The 23,188-nt window shown below is 41.3% G+C and overlaps 1 protein-coding gene across 8 annotated transcripts in view; it reads right to left on the bottom strand.

The window, feature by feature from the left end:
* The window catches only part of CHD5 (chromodomain helicase DNA binding protein 5), a 2,731,226-nt gene that overhangs the window by 1,540,327 nt on the left and 1,167,711 nt on the right, over positions 1-23,188 (bottom strand). For all 8 annotated transcript variants that reach the window (XM_069610277.1, XM_069610279.1, XM_069610280.1 and 5 more), the window contains one exon: positions 336-457. In XM_069610277.1, the coding sequence (XP_069466378.1) occupies positions 336-457 (122 nt within the window). The remainder of the gene's footprint in view (positions 1-335; positions 458-23,188) is intronic.

The raw sequence follows: 23,188 nt of genomic DNA on the forward strand, positions 1-23,188 counted from the left end.
CTACTTTCTGAACTGGCCCTGCAGGCTTTAATGGTGCTTTAGATTTTAATTCCAGGCCTGACAAGAGAATTGAGAAGGGCATGTTTAAAGTTTATCAGACACTGCAAGGAGCCTTAAACGCAGAGACCATTGGTACATTGTTAAGCTACAATGAAAAAGCCCCCTCTCACACAATATGCTGAATTGAATTACGGCAACATCTTTTTAGGCATTCGTTACAGAAGGATTTAAAAACATACAGATAATCCAGCTGCTGAAAAAACGTTTTAATGAAATCGGTACTAATACAATAACGGTCTAGCTAGCAATGTAAGGGAGGAAACACAGTGACTTACTTGAACCTTTCAGGTGTCAGAAAATTGAGCAGGTGAAAAAGTTCTTCTAAATTATTCTGCAGTGGAGTTCCAGTTAGCAGCAGCTTATAATCAATCTTGTAGCTATTCAGTACCCTAAAGAACTTAGAAAAGACAGTCATGTGGTAGTCGTTCTGGAAATGTATCAGTTATTCATTTTAACATATATTCCTTTCTACAGTTACACCAAAAACCCTTCATTTGCATGCAATCCATCCCCTAACCTTAGTGGTAAATACATGAAAAGAGTGTATAGTTATTGTAGAATCTGTGAATACATATGATGTTAATGTATTTCTAAGTTAGAATTAGGAGTCCATGAATCGTGATTCCTCACAGACACAAGATAAATTGCATAAACTGAAGTAGTAACCTAGGCACAATCCATTTGGGTTCCATGGTGAAAATTACCCCAGAGCAGTTGCAAATGGTGTCTACTAGATCCAATGTGAACCTACTCAGCTTGAATTTTAGTGTTTTCTTTTTTATGTTGATGTCAGCTTCTCTCCTGCTAATCCGTCTCTTGGCCTGTTGACACTAGTGGACCAGTCATTCATGTAGTCGACAAAGTACTTTAACAATACGATGAGGAAAGGTGAGGGCCTTTATAGTCCTCATTATCTCTGTCACCCCCATCTTCTATGCACTTACGTGGCTCCATTAATTTTCAAATTCTGAGCAGAAACCATCATGTGAGGCTAATGTCTCAATCAATTCACGTGAAGGTGCTAATAGATTCTGCTCTGTGTCCGTCCTTTTCACCCAGAGAATCTGAGTTTTGTCCTTGCATCTCGTTCTCGTAAAACTGCAAAAACACTCCCAGTGACCCATGAGCACGTTAAGCTTCAGCAGAGTATTCTTCCTTTATGAATATACCAAATTAATTACAAATTTGATGTCTAACTATGGATGAGCTTGTCAACCCAACCAATAGTAAAATACAATCCTGTTTTCAGAATGACCCGGACTCATGTACACCGTTGCTTCTGAAATCTATTAAAAGTCAATGTTTCTCATGCATATGCATCTTGAATATCCTAAAAAAACTTAATTGAATTTACTATTTATTGGCTAACTGAGCTCAGCCAACCCACTATCACATTTATAGAATATAATATATGTGTATATATATATATATATATATATATTCAGTGAAAAAACTTTGTTAAAGGGACGTTATGGATAAGTTGCGCTACTAAAAACCTATGAAATTCAGTGAAAAAACTTTGTTAAAGGGACGTTATGGTTCAAAGTAAAACCGAAACCCCCCTGAAATTCGGCAGTTATGGTAAGATAAGCAACCATAACTCGCGCCACCGTGCAATGCTAACAATAACACCCAGGACATCAAAGATGACATCACAAATGTCATTGATGACATCACTGATGACATCACATGTCTGGCTCTCCATTTTTTCCCTTTACTGACATATCTAGGCCACATAGTTTTCTTTAGTAACAGTCAGGAAGTAAAAATTGAAAAGGTACTATATTTGTAGACTTAGAGTCAAGTCACATCATATGAAACATACATAGCGGAAGACACAGGCTTGAAAGAGAGCAATCCTTTCTGTGCAAGAAGATACTCATTAGGGTTATCAGCACTTTCTCATAGTTTTATTTTTATTACTCTACCTTCCCTGTATATGCTCATATTTGTATACATTGTATTCACACTCCTTTCCTTAGGGTGCAGTGACATCATGTGATACACATACATATGGTAAGTAGCAGGTTTCAAACAGAGCAATTATTTATCTTCATAAAGACAATCAGTTAGGTTATGAACTCTTTCTGCTACTACTTTTGCTTTTTTGTTTACTTCACTGTCCCTGTATATACTCATATTTGTATGTGTTGTTGTCTCTTTGTGTTTTGTCTGTAATAATGCAATTATGTATTAAGTGGGTTTTATTATCTACTAATTACATGTTTCACAGTATGCAAAACTCTAATAAGAAAGCAGTTATCATTTCACTATTCAACATGCCAAGATTATGAATATTGCACCTTCATCATGTATGCTGCACACACGCCTATGTTTCTGCATGAGTAGCTTAGTATACTGCATAGAACTTCATAATAGAATGCTATTTATATCAATGCATTGCTTAATGCACTAATTAGCTCATGATATTCATCCCAATGATCCTTGACAGTTTTGGTCAGCATTATAAGAATCCCTTGTACAAAGTTTTCATGAAAAGTAAATGCACATGTGATGTCATCAGTGATGTCATCAATGACATTTGTGATGTCATCTTTGATGTCCTGGGTGTTAGTGTTAGCATTGCACGGTGGCGCGAGTTATGGTTGCTTATCTTACCATAACTGCCAAATTTCAGGGGGTTTTCGGTTTTACTTTGAACCATAACGTCCCTTTAACCAAGTTTTTTCACTGAATTTCATAGGTTTTTAGTAGCACAACTTATCCATAACGTCCCTTTAACAACGTTTTTCCACTGAATTTCATAGCTTTTTAGTAGCACAACTTAACCATAACGTCCCTTTAACAAAGTTTTTTCACTGAATTTCATAGGTTTTTAGTAGCGCAACTTAACCATAACGTCCCTTTAACAAAGTTTTTTTTACTGAATTTCATAGGTTTTTAGTAGCGGAACTTAACTATAACGTCCCTTTAACAAAGTTTTTCCACTGAATTTCATAGGTTATTAGTAGGACAACTTAACAATAATAACTTTGACTTTATGTACATGTAATATGGAACATACTGAACCGCTTCTATTGAACTTGATGTCCGCAAACTCTTTTAATGTCCGCGGACATGTTCGGAGAACAGTAGCACTACCTAAAAACTGTGGGGGGGTATGTTTGATTGTTATATCATAACATAGGAACATTGAACAAATTCAAAAATCAGCAAACATACACATTATATGCAGTAATACATAAAAATGTAACTCATATATGTAACACACTAACCATTCATTTAAATACAATATGTTCTAAAATGGAATATACCAAAATAAGATAAATTGGCTTCCAACATAATTACCTTGCAGACACTACAGAACTAAGAACAAGACCAGACCTACAGAGTACTTAGAACATATCTTACCTGAAATAGTAAGTGTACTTCATTTTACTCATATATTTATAAACTTTCTGTATTAGATAAAACAAAACATATTATCTTTTTTTTTCTCACAGAAATGTCTAGTACTCTGGAATGGCTAGAGGAGCATTTCCCACATGAGGAAATGTCACAACATAGTGAAACTAATGGTAAACACTTTACAATATAAACCATTTAGTTATTATTTCACGTATATTTAACATATATATATATTTTTATACAGAGCACACCAAAATAGAAAATACCTCTGAAGAAGCTGTTAAGGAAAACACACTTGACAGCATAAAAAAAAAAATGGATGTATTGTTGACCAATTTTAATAATTTGAAAACTTTTGTTGAAGATCATTTTTAAAAAAAAACTCGTACCATTGTCCCACATGTTCCTGTCCCCCCTCACCATATCCCAGTCAATTATCCCCAAACCCTCTCCATGTCCCAAAACGTTTTGATGAGACTTCCATCCCTTCTTCACCTGATACCAATCATGTTGAAACCCCTAATTCTCCTATTTTTGTTTCCGTTTCTGCCTCACCTTCTGTCATAAATTATTAATATATATTAAATAAAGTTACATTTTTGTATTGTGTTGTACTTAGTTTCCGTTCTTTTTTAAAAACCAATGTAGATGTCCGCGGACAGCGCAGGTGTTCTGAAATGTTCGGAAATAAACAAAAATGGGGGTGTCCCGGAGAACACTATACCTGTCCGTGGTGTTCGCTAGCAAGTTAAAACTGTTCTAAGAACACAATTGGTGTCCTGATATGTTCGTAATTAAACAAAATGGAGGTGTCCTAAAGAACACTATACCTGTCCGTATTGTTTGCTAGCAAGTTGAATCTGTTCTAAAAACACAATTGCTGTCCTGGCATGTTCGTAAATAAACGAAAATGGAGATGTCCTGAAAAACACTATACCTGTCCGTGGTGTTCGCTAGCAAGTTAAAACTGTTCTAAGAACACAATTGGTGTTCTGATATGTTCGTAATTAAACAAAATGGAGGTGTCCTGAAGAACACTATACCTGTCCGTATTGTTCGCTAGTAAGTTAAAACTGTTCTAAGAACACAATTGCTGTTCTGAAATGTTCGTAAATAAACGAAAATGAAGGTGTCCTAAAGAACACTATACCTGTCCGTACTGTTCGCTAGCAAGTTGAATCTGTTCTAAGAACACAAGCAGTGTCCTGAAATATTTGTTTGCCGTGTGACGCACTCTTAATTACTTCAGGACCCGAACAGTGTCCGTAGAACATCAACGCGCATGCGCAAACCAATGTCTGTTCTGTGGACGCTGTCCGTGTTGTTCTGTGGCAAGTTGAATGTGTTCTAAGAACACTCGGGGGGTGTCCTGAAATGTTCGTAGGGGGTGTCCTGAGGACGCTGTCCGTATTGTTCGTTGTCGAGTTCAAAGTGTTCTAAGAACTCCCGTGGTGTCCTGAAATGTTCGCAAATTTAAAATGGGGGTGTGTTCTAAGAACACACGCGTTGTCCTGAAATGTTCGTAGGGGGTGTTCTGAAGACGCTGTCCGTATTGTTCGTTGTCAAGATGAAAATGTTCTAAGAACACTGATGATGTCCGCGGACATTAAAAGTTTCCATAGGCCATAGTTGAAATGTTTCACTCTATGGGTGTGATATGCTGCGGTGGTTGTGACCAGGGCATAGAGTGTTGGGTGCATGACCATCTGGTCATGCACCCAACACTCTATGCCCTGGCCGCAACCACCGCAGCATATCACACTTATGGGAAAGTCATGGACATGTTTCCTAATTCTCAAATAATATTTTCACGGATTGCGCAGAGACAAATATGGCTTCGTTCTTCTTCATGTGGTCCACAATGGAAAAAGCAAGGCGCAATGTTAATAAGGCTGTTTGTGCATTTCTAAGAGATTTTGGCATGTCCTCTTTTCACAATTAAAATATTATGTTTCGTAGTACATACAATTTTCGCAGAGATGGAGTCCATCATACTTATGCTGGCAATCAGATTTTTCTGAGAAATGTACAAAATGCATTGCGACCTTTTTTAGAAATACAGCATCCATTTTCAAGTAGGTGTTAAGTATTTATAATTTGTGACATACAAACACCTCCCAAAGGCTCTTTTCAGAGCCACCACTTCCTCCCAGAGAAAAATGCAATGGTTACAATAGGATAGCACCCCAATTTTTTTTTATGTTTGAGAACTGTCCGCGGATTTTCAAGAAATACAAAGGGTCCTGCTTTATTTATCTTCACTTCTATTTTTTTAACTGTGAAAGGCGTCTCTGAAAAGAGCCTTATTTTTTTGGGATTTTTGTTATTTTATATTTTTTTTGTTTTTTTATACATGACACACTAGGAGAGGAGGGGAAAGGAGGGTAAAGGGGGGGCACCAACCACAGGGATAAGAAAAGGCGAGCTGAGAGAGGAAGATGTAGAGTGGGTTTACTTGGGTAGTGAGCAAGTCTTCTAAAGCACTCCGAAGTCGCTCCCCCGTGCAGAGTACTGTGCCACAGTACATACATACAACTGTGACCCTCGAAAGGTAAGGGTCATCAGTATTCTGTATGGCCTGTGAGGCAGCTGGAGGAAGACGCTGTCCCACAGAGGTGGTCCTTGTGGTGACAGATCAGAAACAGAGGCTGAAGTAGAGGAAATCAACCTACTACGTTCTTCGCAAGGTACAACCTTGAGAATAGCCCCAGAGTGAAATGACCTCAGGTGCCGCTTCATGGTCGTGGTCCCAAAGCTGTACGAACCGTGCTTCCCGCGACTGAATACCATTTTGCACTCATTGCAGGTGACACGGTTCGCACGAGCCTTAGGACCATTCCCATGAATGGTAAACAACCGCCACACCCAAGACTCGCGCCTAGTGCGGGTAGTAGGGATTTCCTCTACCTCATTCTCATCATCCTCTTCTTCCTCCTCTGCATCCTCACTCCTGTTCCCCTCTTCAGGCCCTTGGGAAGGTGGTGGTGATGGAGGGGGTGGGTGTGGTGCAGAGGCATATACAGCACCAGGTGGCAGCAGTGGAGCCATGGTTGCCATCAGGTTCTTGATTGAAATCTCCAAGTGGCAGCAAAAAGAATAGTCAGAAACACAATGAGAATAAGCTCTAGGGCGTGGTCTTTTATAGTGGTGCTTGTACGCGGTCCGCGGACATGCGCGCTGTCCGTGAACAGATCGAACACAAAAAAAGGTTCAAAAAGTTTCCAAAAGTATGTAGAAACTCATGATTAGTATGTGGGACTTGTGCTATGGTGAGTTTTATGGAAAAATATTATGGATTACTTGAAAATGTACTTTTTAATTGTTCGGGGACACGAACAGTGTCCGCATTCAGAACACACGATCAGCGTGGGCGCGGTCACATGATCCCTTCGCGAACATGTCCGCGAAGGAAGCGCCTGTTCGCAGGACACTAAATGCACGGACATTGGTTTGCGCATGCGCATTGATGTTCTACGGACACTGTTTGGGACCTGAAGTAATTAGAAGTGCGTCACACGGCAACGAACATTTCAGAACAGCAATTGTGTTCTTAGAACAGATTCAACTTGCTAGCGAACAGTACGGACAGGTAGAGTGTTCTTTAGGACACCTCCATTTTCGTTTATTCACGAACCTTTCAGGACACCAATTGTGTTCTTATAACAGTTTTAACTTGCCATTGAACAATACGGACAGCGTCTTCAGGACACCCCGTGCGAACATTTCAGGACAACTCGAGAGTTCTTTGAACACTTTCAACTCGACAACAAACAATACGGACAGCGTCCTCAGGACACCCCCTACAAACATTTCAGGACAACGCCTGTGTTCTTAGAACACACCCCCATTTTGATTATTTGCAAACATTTCTGGACACCTCGAGTGTTCTTAGAACACATTCAACTTGCCACATACCAATACGGACAGCGTCCCCAGAACAGACATTGCGTTGCGCATGTGCGTTGATGTTCTACGTACACTGTTCGGGTCCTGAAATAATTAAATGTGCGTCACACGGCAAACGAACATTTCAGGACACTGCTTGTGTTCTTAGAACAGATTCAACTTGATAGCGAACAGTACGGACAGGTAGAGAGTTCTTTAGGACACCTCCATTTTCGTTTATTTACAAACATTTCAGGACAGCAATTGTGTTCTTAGAACAGTTTCAGCTTGCTTGCGAACAAAACGGACACATATTGAGTCCTCAGAACACCCCCCATTCACTTTATTTAGAACATTTCAGAACACCCGTGATGTCCGCAGACAAATCGAACACAAAAAAGCATCTACCACATAAAAAAGCACAACATTTAACCTATCTCATACCCTCCCATCCTCCCCAAACACTTCTACACACCAACACACTCTACTAAATACACATTTTCAACAAACATTCGCCGCGCTGGCCGCGGACGTCCGTGAATCCAAGATGGCGGGCGCTACCGAAAATCTGACGTACTTCACGCTTCACACCACCCAATCGGCAAACACGCCGCATGTTTTCGGACATGATGTAGGCCACTCGGCCAATCAGGACACCGTCGGAGGAGCGAACAGGGAAGTCCATCCACGGACCGAACACAGATATCACTAATTTTTTTTTACCTACTTTTTGGTCATTTTAAAAAAAACTACTGGACGGATTTTCACCAAATTTGCAAAAGCATGCTTTCGGGACCAAGCTGCTGCTCCTGGTCCAAATTTGGTGAAAATCCGTCCAGCGGTTTGGGCTGTAGGCTCGAGCAACATTTTTTTCCCATTCAGTCTATGGGAAAAAACAAAAGTTTTGGGACCCCCCCTATAAATTTCCCCCCCTGGACGAATCCTCACCAAACTTTGCAAACAAATTCAGAGTGGGCCAAGCACTTTATTTGCAAGGTTTGGTGAGGATTCGTCCAGGGTGAGCGAGGTTATAAGCCGCCCAAAAATTGCTCTTCCTTTGGAAACACCAACTTATCCATAACTACATGGCCACTACTGTAGGGACGTTATGGTTACAAGTAAAACCATAAAGAAAAACATAAATTTGCCAGCTATGGTAAACTGAGCAACCACTGTGCACTGCTAAGACTAACACCCAAGACATCAAAGATGACATCACAAATGGTATTGATGACATCACTGATGATATCACATATCTAGGCCGCCTGTTCTTGTTCACGGATAGTCAGAATATGAAAATGTAAAAGGTGCTACATATCTAGACGTTAACCTTGTTGTATGTTCTTAAAGTACTTTCCTTAGGGTTTGGTCTCAGCTCATGGAGCACATACACAGGGCAATAAGCAGGCCTCAAATACACAATTCATTTGTGCAAATTACATTTCATTGTCAAAATAGTGATACATCTTAATACAGTACCAACACATATGAAAGCTAAAGTGCAAGTGCTTAAAAACTCGACAATATATTGGGTAAATATAAATACATATTGTAACAAAACCCAGTAACAATAACCCAGGGGTTCATTCATGAAAATATAGAGAGGGGATGCCATGGCCCACCTTGGCCGCCTCTCCCTTTCCTCTTCCTTTTTCCTCCGTCTCTCTCTCGACACCTAACGATGTTTCGAGACAAGTCAGATCTATGAACGTTTCATCTAAACAGGTGCTTCCCTGCTCTTCCAGAACCATTAAGGACCACATTGACACCCTCCAGCCTTAGCCGATTTCTGCAATCACTCCTTTGCCACTGGATCTTTCCACTCTCTCCTCAAGCACTCCCTTGTGCACCCCCTACTAAAAAAGCCTTCTGCCGACGCTACCTATCCGGCAAACGATTGCCTGATTTCTACCACTCCTTTCCTGGGCAAACTACTGGAAAAGTTGGCCATCTCCCAGCTCACTCTCCAAACTGAATCTGTTGGTTGCCTCAAACACCATCAGTCTGGCTTCAGAGCAGCCAGAGGCACGGAAACTTCTTTCCTGAACACCAGTGACGATCTGTTCTGTAATCTTGACCATAGCACTCCTTCTGTCCTTATCCTCCTTGACCTTTCTTCTGCTTTTGACACGATCAATCACTCCACCCTGATCAATCACAATTGTGAGAACCTGGGCATCGTGGATCAGGCTCTGGCATCGCTGACCTCCTTAACTTTTGGACTCACCCTCTCAGGTCCAACTCGGGATCTTCCTCTCCACACCACTCTCTCTACATGTGGTGTCCCCAGACTCTATCCTTTCACCCTGGCTCTTCAATGTCTATCCGGCCCCTTTGGCCCACCTGATCTCCACCTTCTACTCCAACGTTCAGTATTATGCAGATGACACTTAACTCTCCTTCAGGCTTCCCTCAGCTGCCTCTCCTTCCTCGCTTATTCCTGACTGTCTATCCACGATTCAGTAATGGTGCTCCTCCAATGATCTCTGCCTTAATGCTAGTAAGATGGAGATCCTTCTCATTGGGACTCCTGCTCCTGATTTCCCTCTCTCACTCTGGCTGCCTGCCCTCCTTGGGCCCACTAGCCTCGCCCTCTTGTGAGGCAAAAACCTTGGCATCATCTTCAACTCCACTCTCTTCTTCTATCCTCACACCTGTCACGCCACTTGCCCGGAGACCGGGGTTTTCCTCTTCCTTTCGACCAGCATCATCTTGGCGGGTCTACTCGCGCTTCTGCGCTTGGGGTTCCACTCTCCCGGGGGCTCTCAGAGTTCGGAATCAGGCTCCTCTGCTCATGCACGGGCGACCGTGTCCACGCTTCCGCGCATGCGCGTTGGATTGGGCACTCAGAGTTACGAGAGCTTGCTTCTCAGGCCTCGTTTTGGGCTCGCCAGCACCTGGGAACGAGGCGGCTTGCGTTCCAGGCCTCTCAGATGCTGGCAGCGCTATAAGAGGAGTGATGAGCAGTAGCTGATTGCGTCTCAACGCGGTTAGTTCCTGATCGTGTTCCCGTCCGTATTTTGCTTCCTGTTTTTCTTGCCCGTTGCCTTCCCTGCTCTTGGTCCTTTCCCTGGGCCCCTTGGTTCCTTGCCCCTTGGTTCCCAGCCTGGTTCCTGTTCTGCTCCCGGGGTGGTCTTCAGTCCTGCCTGCCCTTGGTTCCCTTCCTGTCTGCCTTTTCTGGTTCCTCCCTGCCTTCTGATCGGGTTCCACCTCTCCTGCCTGCCTTCTGGGTTCTGCCTCCCTCTCCTCTCCAGCCTGCCAGTTTTCCCATCGTGGAACCTTCCCTTCAGCTTCCTTCTCTGCCGGATCTGCTTCCCACTGTGGACAAGACCCTTCAGCTTCCCCTCTCTGTCGGATTTGCCTTGGGACTATCTACAGCTGCTGAAAGACTGACATCTCTACGCTCCCCCTGCCAGTGCTTGCACTGTCCTGATGTCACGAAAATCAGGGGTGAGCACACCATGACGTTGGGAGTCGGTTCACCCTCCGCCCAGTTTAATCTTGGGTTGAGGTCTGGGCTGATTTCCCGCGTCGCACTTACCTCAGTGAAATACAGACATTCTGGCTTCCAATCCAAGATATTCTGCAAGACAAACAGGTATGCAGTACTCCCGTGATATCACTCTTAACAACACCACAGACCTTACAAAAAGGCCCACTTCCAACTGCACCTCTTCAGAGGTTTTCTACCTTTTCTCCCTTTCCCCCAGAAGCTCACTGTCTGCAGAGCTCGGATTCTCTCCAGGCTGGACTACTGCAACAGCCTCTTTCTCAATCTGCCTTCCTCTACTCTCCGCTCTTTGCAACTAACCCAGAACAGTACTGCAAGACTTATCCTTGACCTCAAGCCCAGGAACTGTATCTCTTGAGCCCTGAAATATCTCCACTGGCTCCCAGTGGCTGCAAGGATTAAGTGCAAGACCATCTGCATCATCCACAAGGCTTTCTGGGGCCAGGGCTTGCACTGCATCCAACTATCTCTGCCTACGTACCTTCCTTCTGGAGCCCTTCACCCAGCTACCTCCAACTCTCTAACGGTCAGACGGTTCTCCAGACAGAGAGTGGGGGGTAGATCTCTCATCTCTGCAGGTGCCTCCCACTGGAACGGCCTCCCTACCCCTCTCAGACTTGAGCCAGACCACCTGACCTGCCTATTGAGCACTTACGGGCTGTAATCTGTAACCTCTACAGCCCCCCTGCTGACTTGCACTTACCCAGAGCTGCGCTGCCCTGGTCGCACTTCCCCGGAGCCTTACTGGTCCTGACCGCACTTCCCCCTACCCTCTTCCTCACACTTCCCCACTCCCTCCCCCTGCACCGCTCGTTGTCAACTTGCACTCTAAATGTCACAAAGCCTAGTAAGATCATTTGTCTTGTATTTCCTCTGTCTTCCCTCCCTTGTCTTGTGGCACCGAAAAACACTTGTGTACATGCGCGTTATAAATGCAATATCATATCATATCATATCACACGTTCAGCAAATCCTAATTAGAAGATTAAGGCCAGTTGATGATATTTTGGAGTCCTCCCTGTATAGAAAGCCTACAGCGTCTAATTTGATTCAAATATAATATTTTTAAATGTATTAATGAAGTGTATTATGTCGTTACCTCAACCTTATTATTTTTGATATTTGTGGACTTTCATTTTTTGTTGGTTTAACCTTAACTATTTTGTTTTAAAAAATGCAAATCATTTTGACTTTTTTGCATGATTATTGATTCTGAGTGTTAGTTGTAATATTAGCCTGTGTTGTAAAAGCATGTAATATAAGTTTGTGTGTGGCATAAGGGCACATTGCAAAACAGCATGTGGCACAAGTATATGTGTCGTAGGTTTCTGTGTTGCAAGTTTCTGTGTTTTAGGACCATGCGTCGTAAGATTGGGTGTTGTGTGTTGTAGCAGCATGTGTTGTAGTAGTGTGTGCTGTAAGAGTGCATGTTATAGCACCAGGTGTCATAAGATCACGTGTTGTAGGAGTGTGCTATTACAGCATGTGTTATAAGAGCATGTGTTGTAGGAGCATGTGTCGTAGGTGCATGTGTCGTAGGTGCATGTGTTGAGGGTGCATGTGTCCTAGGTGCCTGTGCCTTGGTGCATGTGTCATATGTCCACATGATTTGCTTAGTAGGTACATATGTAGTAGGTGCATGTGTTATAGGAACATAGATCACATGAGTGTGTGCTGTAGGAGCGCTTGTTATAGCAGCATGTGTTGTTTGAGCATGTGTCATAGGAATGTGTGTACCGTGTGTGTCATAAGAGTGTGTGTGGTAGGAGTGTGAGTCGTAGAAGCATGTGTCATTGGAGCATGTGTCATAGGATAATGTGTCACATATGCATGGGCCCTAGGTCCATGTGAGACCATGTCTCATACATCCACATGCTATGTGTAGCAGGTACACGTGTAGTAGGAGTATGTGTTGTAGGAATGTGTGTCATAGGACCATGTGTTGTAGGATTGTATGTTGTAGAAGTGTATGTTGTAGGAACCTATGTCATAGGAACATGTGTGTGTAGTAGGAGTAAATGTCGTAGCTGCACACTTCTCATAGGTGCATGTGTTGTAGGAGTCTGTGTTGTAGGAGTGTCTGTCATAAGAATGTGTGGTAAGTGTGTATCATAAGAGTATGTCATAAGAGTATGTGTCATAAAAGTGTGTGTGTTTGGAGTATGTGTAGTAAGAGCATGTGTCGTATGTCAGCATGTTATTTGTAGTTATTTGTAGTAGATGCATGTATAGTAGTGTATTATAGGAACATGTATTATATGAGTGTGTGTTATAGGAGCATGTGTTATAGCAGTGCGTGTCGTAGGAGTACGTGTTGTAGGAGTGTGTGTCATTAGAGTGTGTGTCATAAAAGTGTGTCGTAAGAGTGTGTGTGGTAGGAGTGTGTATGGTATGCGTGTGTGTGATAGGAGCACATGTGGTAGGAGCATGTGTGGTAGGAGCATGTGTCATAAGTGCATGCGTTGTAGGTGCATGCGACAGCACGTGTCGTACATCCACATGTACATGTACATCCACATGTTATGTGCAGTAGGATCATGTGTAGTAGGTGCGTGTGTCAAAGGAACATGCGTATTAGGAGTGTGTGTTTTAGAGCGCTTGTCATAGCAACACTTGTAAGAGCACATGTCCTTTACATAATGTAAAAGAAGCCACAGAAATAGGTATTACTTTTAAATACTCTCAATGTTACCACTGAGGCTACCTGTACCACATCTCATGAATTAAATTCACTATACGAAAGTTACCAAATTAAAATGACTAAAAACCATTAAAAATAAATTTAAATGTATTTCAACAGTACAGACTTTGACTATAAAAATACAACTACAACCTTCACAGCCTATTACTAGTTCTAGCACTGCTTTAATAATTGAACGTGCTGTAAAACCACACAAAAACAAAACATACCTCACCTAATAATAAACATACTTCAATTCCAACAGTTCAAAGTCCACAAATCCAAAAAGGTAATATAAATACATTCCCTGGTACTACTACTAATAATACTATTAATACTATTTGAACAGTGCAAAATACTTTTATTAAACTTAAAAAAGAAACTTCTGATTTAAATAAACGTAATGACCGTATAACAAATCCTATAGCATCAGAAAAAAAGCAACCTAAAACTTTGTCACTTCTAAGTAGTATTTTAAAAGGCAATACTAGCATGGCACACAAAACAAAAAAGATAATTTACCTATTACAACTACTTCTTTAACTCCTACATCACAAAACTCAACAACTGGACAAATATCACAAGCAAATGTGTGTAGTACGGACAGTAGTCAAAGCATTTCATGCAGCACTACCAGTAAAAACAAAAAGCAACATCCCAAAAATATAAGTATCTCAGGAACAATTCCATTTGTCAAAGTAAGATCTTGGATGTAGCACTACTTTGAATTTCTTGCCCAAGGTGATGTGTGAAATGTAACTGCACCATCTGCAAATCAAAATGAAAAAGGGGTAACCCTCAAAAGAAAATATAATTTAGGAAATTCAGCAATGTTAGCACATATACAAAATAAACATGAAGATATATATTTTATAAATATTTATAAAAATCATACTACAGAACATACTTTAATAAAAAAACAGTTCCACTGTAGTAAGTACAACTAAAAAACAAAATATTAAAAGAAAACATAGAAAATGTAACTGTAGAAAAGGGAAATTAACCTTGACCTTTACAAATCCTAAAACATATTGGGGCTGATTTACTAAGCTAAATAAGTAGCTTAAGTAAGACTACATTTACTACGCAAAAAAAGGTGTAAGTATAAAAAATGACATAGCCACTTAGTTATTTAGCTTAGTAAATCAGCCTCGCATAAATATTTGTATTGGGTTGATTTACTAAGCTCAAACAAATAGTGTAAGTAAAACAAAATGTACTAAGCTAAAAAAAAGGTCTAAGATGAAAAAATGACTCAGGCACTTCCATAAGCTACTTATTTAGCTTAGTAAGTCAGACCCATCAAGTTGGTGATCGTGTGTCACTTTCAAATTTACCAAGTATTGATCGAGAGTATGGTTCTTCTGTTTTAGGCTGCTTAAAAAATGAAAACCAATTGCGGTAGGAGAAACATATGCAGCTACTCATCTCCAAAAATGTCATTATCATCAATTAATACATGCTTCTAAAAAGTAAATATTTATTAAAACCAAACCTTTTTTTACAAAATAGTATACATTTTATATCAATTTAAAATTATTAATACATTATCATTAAAAATGTACACAACACAATATATTTTATAATTTTGCTTTATGCTGTACAAATCGTATTAACATTACAAACAGTTTTTACTAATTAAACACATTTAAAGTATGAACATGAATAAAAAAGAAAAGTCAAAAAGCTATATATTGTTTTAATATTAATAACATGTAAGTATACTTTTAGATACTTCCTTAATTTCTGGAAATTATTGTAATGATACCCAGAACAAATTGAGAACGTACATAAAAGCATTCTTATTATAAGAAGAACTTTTAATTGGTATTTTCCTGAAAGCTATTATACATAGTTAAACTGTAATTGGAATTTTTAAAATTTCAAATTTGTTATTTTCAATTGGACTCTTTTTCAAAGGTTCTTATTAAAATTTGAGATAAGGGACAGGCTGATGTAGAGGCCGTCATAATCATTATATTTCCATTTGAACAAATATAAATAATTTAAATTTGACACAACTACATTAAAATAACAAAATAAAAACAAATATTTACATTCATATATATTAATTCTAAATATAATAATGTACAAAAATAGTATTTACACATATTTTACAATTGTAATTTTAATTATACAATGTTAAAAAAACACAGGAAATTATTTACATTTTTTTTTACAAAAGCTTTCACATTAGGACCAACAAAACTTGAAGTATACACAAAAAAGGAAATCATAATGTTAGGTTAACAACATAATATATTATCAATACATGTAAAATATGTTATAGTTGAATATAATATCATTGTAACCTTAACTCACCCATAAACATAAACACATCAAATATTATATAATGAATAAAATGATATGCATACAAACAAGTCATATTTTTATAAAGTAAAAGTATTAAAAACGTAATTAACATTACGCCATTAATGCATCATCAGACAAACCATAACATATTTTTATAATACAAAAATACTCCATAATTAAAAAAATATTTGACATATAAGTCCTATATTCACCATTCTATTTCATATAGCAACTCCCCCCACCCCCGAGTCAGGGGGCGTACATGGCCGGTAACATCCAACCAACCAAAGTCTGCACAGGCTGAGTGAAGCAAGGGCCTTGGCAAGAGTGTGCGGGCCATTACTGACCATACACACACCCCAGGGGGTGATAGTTATTTGCACCCCAGGGTTTGCCCAGGACGCAAAAAGTTACATTTTTTTATTTCTGGAGATAGGCTGCACATATTGCGCGATGCCAATCTCCCAAGAAAAAAGAACAAAACAAAAGATGACTGCTTTAATAGGAAAGGGGACTCAATCCCTTTTCCATTTCTAAAGCAGCAGCCGCGGATGGAAGGTGTGCCGGGACCGGGGTACAAAGCTCCAGTCCAGCAGATAAGTGGGGATGGAGGGGATGGGGAAAGGATATTTTTTGTTTTGGGGGAGTGTGTGGGAATGTGGGGAGGTGGAGAGGCAACAGGGATAGGCTCCCTGTTACCTCCCACGAGCAAGATGGTGCCACCTGGGAAGGGCCTCGGGTTGATGGAAAGAGCAGGCACTATACAGTGTACTCTCGCCGCTCTTACAGCCACCTGATTGGCTGTCTGCACTTCTCCGGATGTGAATAATAAAAAAATCAGCAAAGATATTTTACTCCAAAATGTAACTTTAAATTCTAAATAAAAAATATGTATATAACCATTTCTATTATCTAATTTACATTTTAAAGAATAACCACATTACGTTTAAACATTATAACAATACAATACAATACCTAGAAACATAACCTAAAATAACAAATACAACACACATAAACATGAAATAAACACTAAACAAGAAGAAATCTATTACAATATGATAAACACTATTTTTAAATATTAATTTCAACAAATAACCTACATAACAGGCCTGCGGTAGCCTCCCTGTAGTTATGGTTCAGTTGCTCAACTCATCGAAACAGCACCTTTTGGGTGGCTTATAACTTTGCCCCTCTTGGATGAATCCTCACCAAACTTAGCAACAAAAAGTATATGGCCCCCTCAGAATGATTCTGTGAAGTCTGGTGCGGTTTTGTCCAGGGGGGTCAAAGTTATATGGGGGTTCAAAAAATGTGTGGAAAATTTCCTAGACACAATGGAAAAATAGTTTTGTTTGCATCTACAGCCAAAACTGCTGGATGGAATTTCACCAAATGTGTGCCAAGACCCGTGGCTTGGTCCCAAGAGCATGCTTTTGTAAATTTGGTGTCAATCCATCCAGTAATTTATTTTTTAAATGGCCAAAATAAAGGTACAAAATAATTTGTGATATCTGGGCCCGGTCTGCGGACTCATTTCCCGATTCACACATGAAATGCTTCCGCTGATTGGATGCTCAAAAACATGAGATACTCAATATTTATTTAAAGGGTTGCATATTGGTTCTGTGGACCACCGCCATTGTTCGCAGAGAGCGCAGCAAGGAAAAAGTATGGAAAACACATTTGGGGTTATTTTGTGGCCAATAAAGGGCTTGGAAAGGGTGGGGGAGTGGAAACAAGTTGACAGGGAGCTGTTTTTATACTTGAAAAAAGGTGTGCATGTGCCACCGAGTTCCTGGTCACTTTTACTGTCCGCAGACAGCGTGGTGAGAGAAAAGGTAGGAAATGATATTTGGGGTTATTTAGTGACCCAAAGAGGGCCTGCAAAGGGTGGGGGAGTAGAATAAAGTTGATAGGGAGCTGTTTTTATAAGTGAATAAAAGCATTGCAGATGCCGCCAAGTCCGCAGACACTGCGGTAATCCGCAGACCCGCACGTGCCTTCTGGGTCTTTTGAGGGGGATTAGCCAATCAGGTTTTGTGGGTCTGGAGTTGGAGTTAAAGTGTACAGGAGTACAGGGTAGGATCTGTTTTCTGTGTTGTGTGTCGTGAAGATGGCTATGGCTATGGCTGTGAAGAAGCAGAGTGTGTGGATGGTGGGAGATTCCTGGATCCGTTCATTGAAGGTTCATAGTGAATCTCGTAGCATCTCTGCTAGTATTGGATTGGACATAGTGGAAGTTTGGAGGCAACCGTTTGGGCTATGTGACCTTGCAGGTTGCACTGAAGGATATGTTGAAAAGACTAATGGGACTGTTTACAGCTGCGAAGATATTTGTTTCTGAAATCAGTTGAAGACAAATATGGAGACGTCCACATTTGTTTTGTCCTCAGATGGAAGAAGGTAGACAGCTTGTGAATGGAGGTGTATGCACTTTTTTATATGCTTTAGGAATGGCATCTTTTCACAATGAAAATATCAAGTTGGATGACATAAATATTGTTCGACGAGATGGAGTGAATTTGACTGATGTAGGAAATCAGATTTTTCTTTTCAATATCCAAAATGGAATTAAACAAACTAGTGAAATATCTAGTGAAGTACTTTTGTAGTAGTTGTAGTAAATAAAAAACAAAAACAGAAAAAAATGAGAAGCAGATAGGAAAAAAATAAATAAGTTCAATAGAACATTTGTTAATTCAGTATATATCCACCCCAAAAAATACAAAAAAGGTTCTTTTAAGAGACACAATTATTTAATAAAAAAACGATTAAAACGATTTCAATTGCCTCACTCCACTCTTGGAATTTTCCAGTTGTCCGCGGATTACCACACTGTACGCGGACAATACAGGCTGCAAAAAGTCCTGTGTATTTTTTGTTTAGTTCTATTTTTTAACTGGATAAAGTGGCCCCTAAAGGAACCTTTATTTGTGTTTCGGGCTTGTACATTTTTTGGGGGATTTTGTTTTTTTGTAAGACAGGCAAGGAGGTAAGGTGGGGGAGGGAAGGCCCTCAACCATAAATATGGAGGGGCAGTGTTTCTCGTGCTCCTTGACTAAACCCTTGAAAGTACTTTAAAACTGCTTTGCCCTGCACAGTGGTGTGTCGTAGTATATGCAGAGAACAATTACTCTGGAAAGGTAAGGATTGATAGCCTCGTGTATGGCCTGCAAGGCAGCTGGCAGGATCCTCTGCCCCACAGGAATATGCTGTGTCGTGGCCAGAGTGGTTGAGGAAGATGAGGTAGAGGACGTTACTCTGCTTCTCCCTGAGAAAGGAGCAACTTTTCTCAGAGCACCTGGGTGATTGGATCTGGTGAGACGGTGCATGGAGGTGGTCCCGAAGGAGTACTGCTCATGATGTCTGCGACCGAGTACGACCCCACACTCAATGTACTCAACACGGGTAGCCAGAGCCTTTGGGACCCCCTCACTATTAAAGAACTGTTATTTCCATGACTGGGCGCTGGAGGTAGGCACTCCCTCTACCTATTCTTCGTGTTCTTCGCTATCTTCCTCTGCATCACTTTTAGAAAGAGTACTTTTTGGCAGCTGATAACTTTGGCAACATTCGACAAATGGTCACCAAACTTTGCAGAGAGGCGCAGGTTGATTGGATGTTTGAAAACACGAGGTCCGTTATAATTTTTGAAACAATGGCCATATTGGATGGGTGGGTCACCACCTTTGTCTGCGGACAGTGCCGTGAGCAAATGAAGTCTGGAAAATATATCAGGGGTCATTTTCTGGATGAAAGAGGGCTTGGAAAGGGTGGGGCAGTGGTATAGAGCTCTCTTTATAGGTGAATACATTGTGTAGGTGATGGTGTGTCAATTTTTGTGTCCATGGACATTATTGGGATTGGGGATTGGGGAGTCTGGGTGAGTGTATTGTACATACTTGTTATATGGTTGTGGCCAGTGGCCAGATTCATGGGGGCATGGCCGTAGGCTGTGGCCCCTACAATCTGGCTACTGGCCACATACACTATAGTAATATGTGTATAGTTGTTATAGGTAGTATAAGGGGAGTATACCATATTTGTAACATGGTGTAATGATATAATTGAAGTGTATATGGTATTTTTGATTGTAGTACAATTGAGGATAGTGCTCCTTGATTGCTCCTCCGCCTTTAACACAGTGTACCATTCTATTTATATTGAACACCTCCATGATACCTTTGGCATCACAGACCGGGCACTGGACTGGTTAACCTCTTTCCTGACTAACCTCCCTTGTCCTCCACCTACTCACTTTCTACCTGCAGTGTCTCCCAGGGTGCTATCCTATCACTGTGGCTCTTTAATGTGTATCTCACCCCTGTGGCTCACCTCATGTGCTTCTTCTCTTCTAATTTCCAGTGTTATGGTGATGATAGACTGCTTTGCCTGAAACTTCCCTCTATTACTTTTTTATCAGCCTACCTGATCCCTGAATGTCTGACTGCCATCCAGGCATGGTGTACGGCTAACGATCTTTGAGTGAATGCCAGTAAGATGGAGATTTTTTTTATTGAGACACCTATGCCCTGTTTCTTTCCTACTACTGTCCTTGGGCTCTCCATCCTCGCCATCCTGTGAGGCCAAAAATGTTGGGATTATTTCTGAGCTTCACCTCTTCATAGGAATCCTATGTTTCCTTACATTCCCTCAGAAGCTGAATGTTTTGAGAGCCCTGGTCTTGTGAAGGCTGCACTACTGCAACAGCCTCTTTGTCAAACTCCCCCTTTGTTTCATATGGTCCCATTAGCTAATCCAGAATAGGGCTGCAAGAGTTATTATTTTTTTTGTAACTTTCTTTATTGGTTTTACAACAATGATATGATAAGACATTACAAGACCGTGCACCGGTCAACAAGACCCCTTGTCCCCCCTCCCTCCCTCGGAACGATCCCCGCTTGATATTTAGCTCTGTTTCTTATCAGTTCTAGTGTTTTCGTTGTTCGGCACTCGTGGCCGCTATTGAGGTATCCGCTTGCTCGTGACAGTTTTGTATTGGTGGTGGAGACTGTGAAATCGAGCCGTCGTCTGCATTTAATAGGCATGCTATGTAGAGGCCCCAGATATCTGGGGGGCGTGCGTGGAGGGGCAGAGTTCGTAAGTAGTTCATTTCGACATCTTGACAGTAGGTGACATCATGGAGCCATTGCTTTAGTTTTGGTGGCGGTCCTCTGCCCCAGTTGCAAGCTATTCATCTGCGTGCCAGGACCAAAAGTAGGTTCACCAGTTTTCTGGTATGTTCTGGTAGTTGGTTGTTTAGGCCCAGCATGGTCAGTGTTGGGTCGGGTTCTAGTTGCACTCCGATTATAGCTGAGATTTTCTCTAGGACTACTGTCCAGAACGCTCCTATTTCGGGGCACGACCATACCAGGTGGACAAAGTCAGCTTCCGAGTGCCCGCAGCGAGAGCAGGAGGCAGATATTGTCATCCTCTGGGCGTGTAGTTTTACTGGAGTGTGGTAGACCTGATGGACAAAGTTGAAGTGAATTTGTTTGTACCTTGTGTTTATTGCCACTTGCTTTGTGAGTCGAAGTATGTATGACCAGTCTTCGTCGAGTATTGTCATTTTCAGAGCTCTTTCCCACCTTGTTCGAGCTTTTGAGCAGCAAGTGAGTTTTTCCGTTAGTAGGGCTTTGTAGATATTTGACACAAGGCGGCCATCACCTTGGGCTTGTATCACTCCGTGGAGCAGTGGCCAAGTCGGCAGTTGGAGTGGGAATGTAGCAAAGTTGGTCTGCATGGCGTGTCGAGTTCGGTAGTACATGAAGACGTCAAGGGCGTTGTTTCCACCTTTGTCACTGGCTTCCTGAATCGACAGGAACGAGCCGTTCGGAAACAGATCGCCCAATGAGTGGATTTGAAGTTTCTTGGTCCAAAGCTGGAACACTTATTCAGATGAGGGCTGCAAGAGTTATGCTTGGCCTGAAGGCTAGGGATCATATCTCGGTAGCCCTCCAATTTCTACAGTGGCCTCTGGTGGCTGTAAGGATGACATTGAAGACCCTCTGCATCAACCACAAGGCTTTCTGGGGCCTGGGGCTACGCTATTTCCCACTTTTTGTCCATAAATACTACCCTGCTAGAGCCTTGTGCTTCTTTAACTCCAATTGTCTGCTTGTGAAACGCTTCTCCAAACAGAGAGGGGCAGGTAGATCTCTCTATTTAGCTGGTGCCTTTCTTTGGAACAGTGTTCCCACCCCTTTAAGACTTTGAGCCAGTCTTTCTTAAGTTCTGTAAACCTTTGAAAACTCTGCTTTTGTCTTCCTCTTTCCCTCTCTCGTTGCTCTGCTAACTGATCCCACTGCCAGTGACAGTGGTCGCCTGGTGCCTCATTAACTTCACAGGTTTGAGGCACCTAGTCCCTCCCTTCACCACTACCCTTGCGGGTCCAATGCCTGGCAGCTGTGCACCCCACCCATGGGACTCTTCTGCCTCAACACTTAGGTAGTGGCCACATTGGCACCCATTGGCTCTTCCTTCCCAGGTTCCCTTCAGCACTTGCCCATCCTTACTCCGCCTTTCATTAATACACTTCTCTTACTGCACAAAGCATATGTGTATTTATATTGGTATTGCGTACATTTTTTTTTGTGTGTAAGTAAAGGAAATGCAGATGGAAAATATGTGTAGAACATTGTTAAGTGACAGTTGGTGTGTCGAAGTTTAATATGTTGGTAGGGGTACATGTAGAGTTTTTGGAAGTAATTGCTGGATTGATGTGTGATTGTTCGAAATCAGTCAATGAGGGAGTGTTGCAACCATAAAGGTGAAAAGGGTAGTAGGGCTGTCTTGTGCGATGGTGTGCGCATGCTCTCTGCTTGTTTTAAAGATGCCTGGTCTGGAAAGGGAACTGCGGAGGCCGTGTATAGTTATAAAAGTCCATTGATTATGGTTGTTGTTGTATGCTAGATGCAAGATTGTATGCAGTACCCTTTGGGTGCACTACATCAACCCTGACCTCCTGGCAATAGGAACCCAACCTTTGGTATAAGTCTGTACTACACAGGTTGGTAGCGTGTTGAGCAAGAGGGTTCAATGTGAGCTGTAGGGGAGTTACACAGAGATTCACAGTGGCAAGTATTGAAATAAACTCTTACATACAAGGTTTCTTTATTAAACAATTATTAATGTATTTAGAAGTCAGTTAGAATAAGCCTTCTTCAGAAGGGAGCAATATAAAGCAACACACAAATACACTCCAAAAATACACACTCTTAGTTTTCTAAATCAGCAAATACCCACTTGGGATGACACACAGGCACTACCTAAATCCTCAGGTGACTTCAATAGCTAGGGTGCTGTTGGCATTAATATATCACTTTAGCATTTAGAATATTTTCGGGAGTAGTGTTAAAGAGAAGAGAGTT

Source organism: Ambystoma mexicanum, chromosome 8 (genome assembly GCF_040938575.1).
Source record: "Ambystoma mexicanum isolate Mex_15411 chromosome 8, UKY_AmexF1_1, whole genome shotgun sequence".
NCBI classification, from domain to species: Eukaryota; Metazoa; Chordata; class Amphibia; order Caudata; family Ambystomatidae; genus Ambystoma; species Ambystoma mexicanum.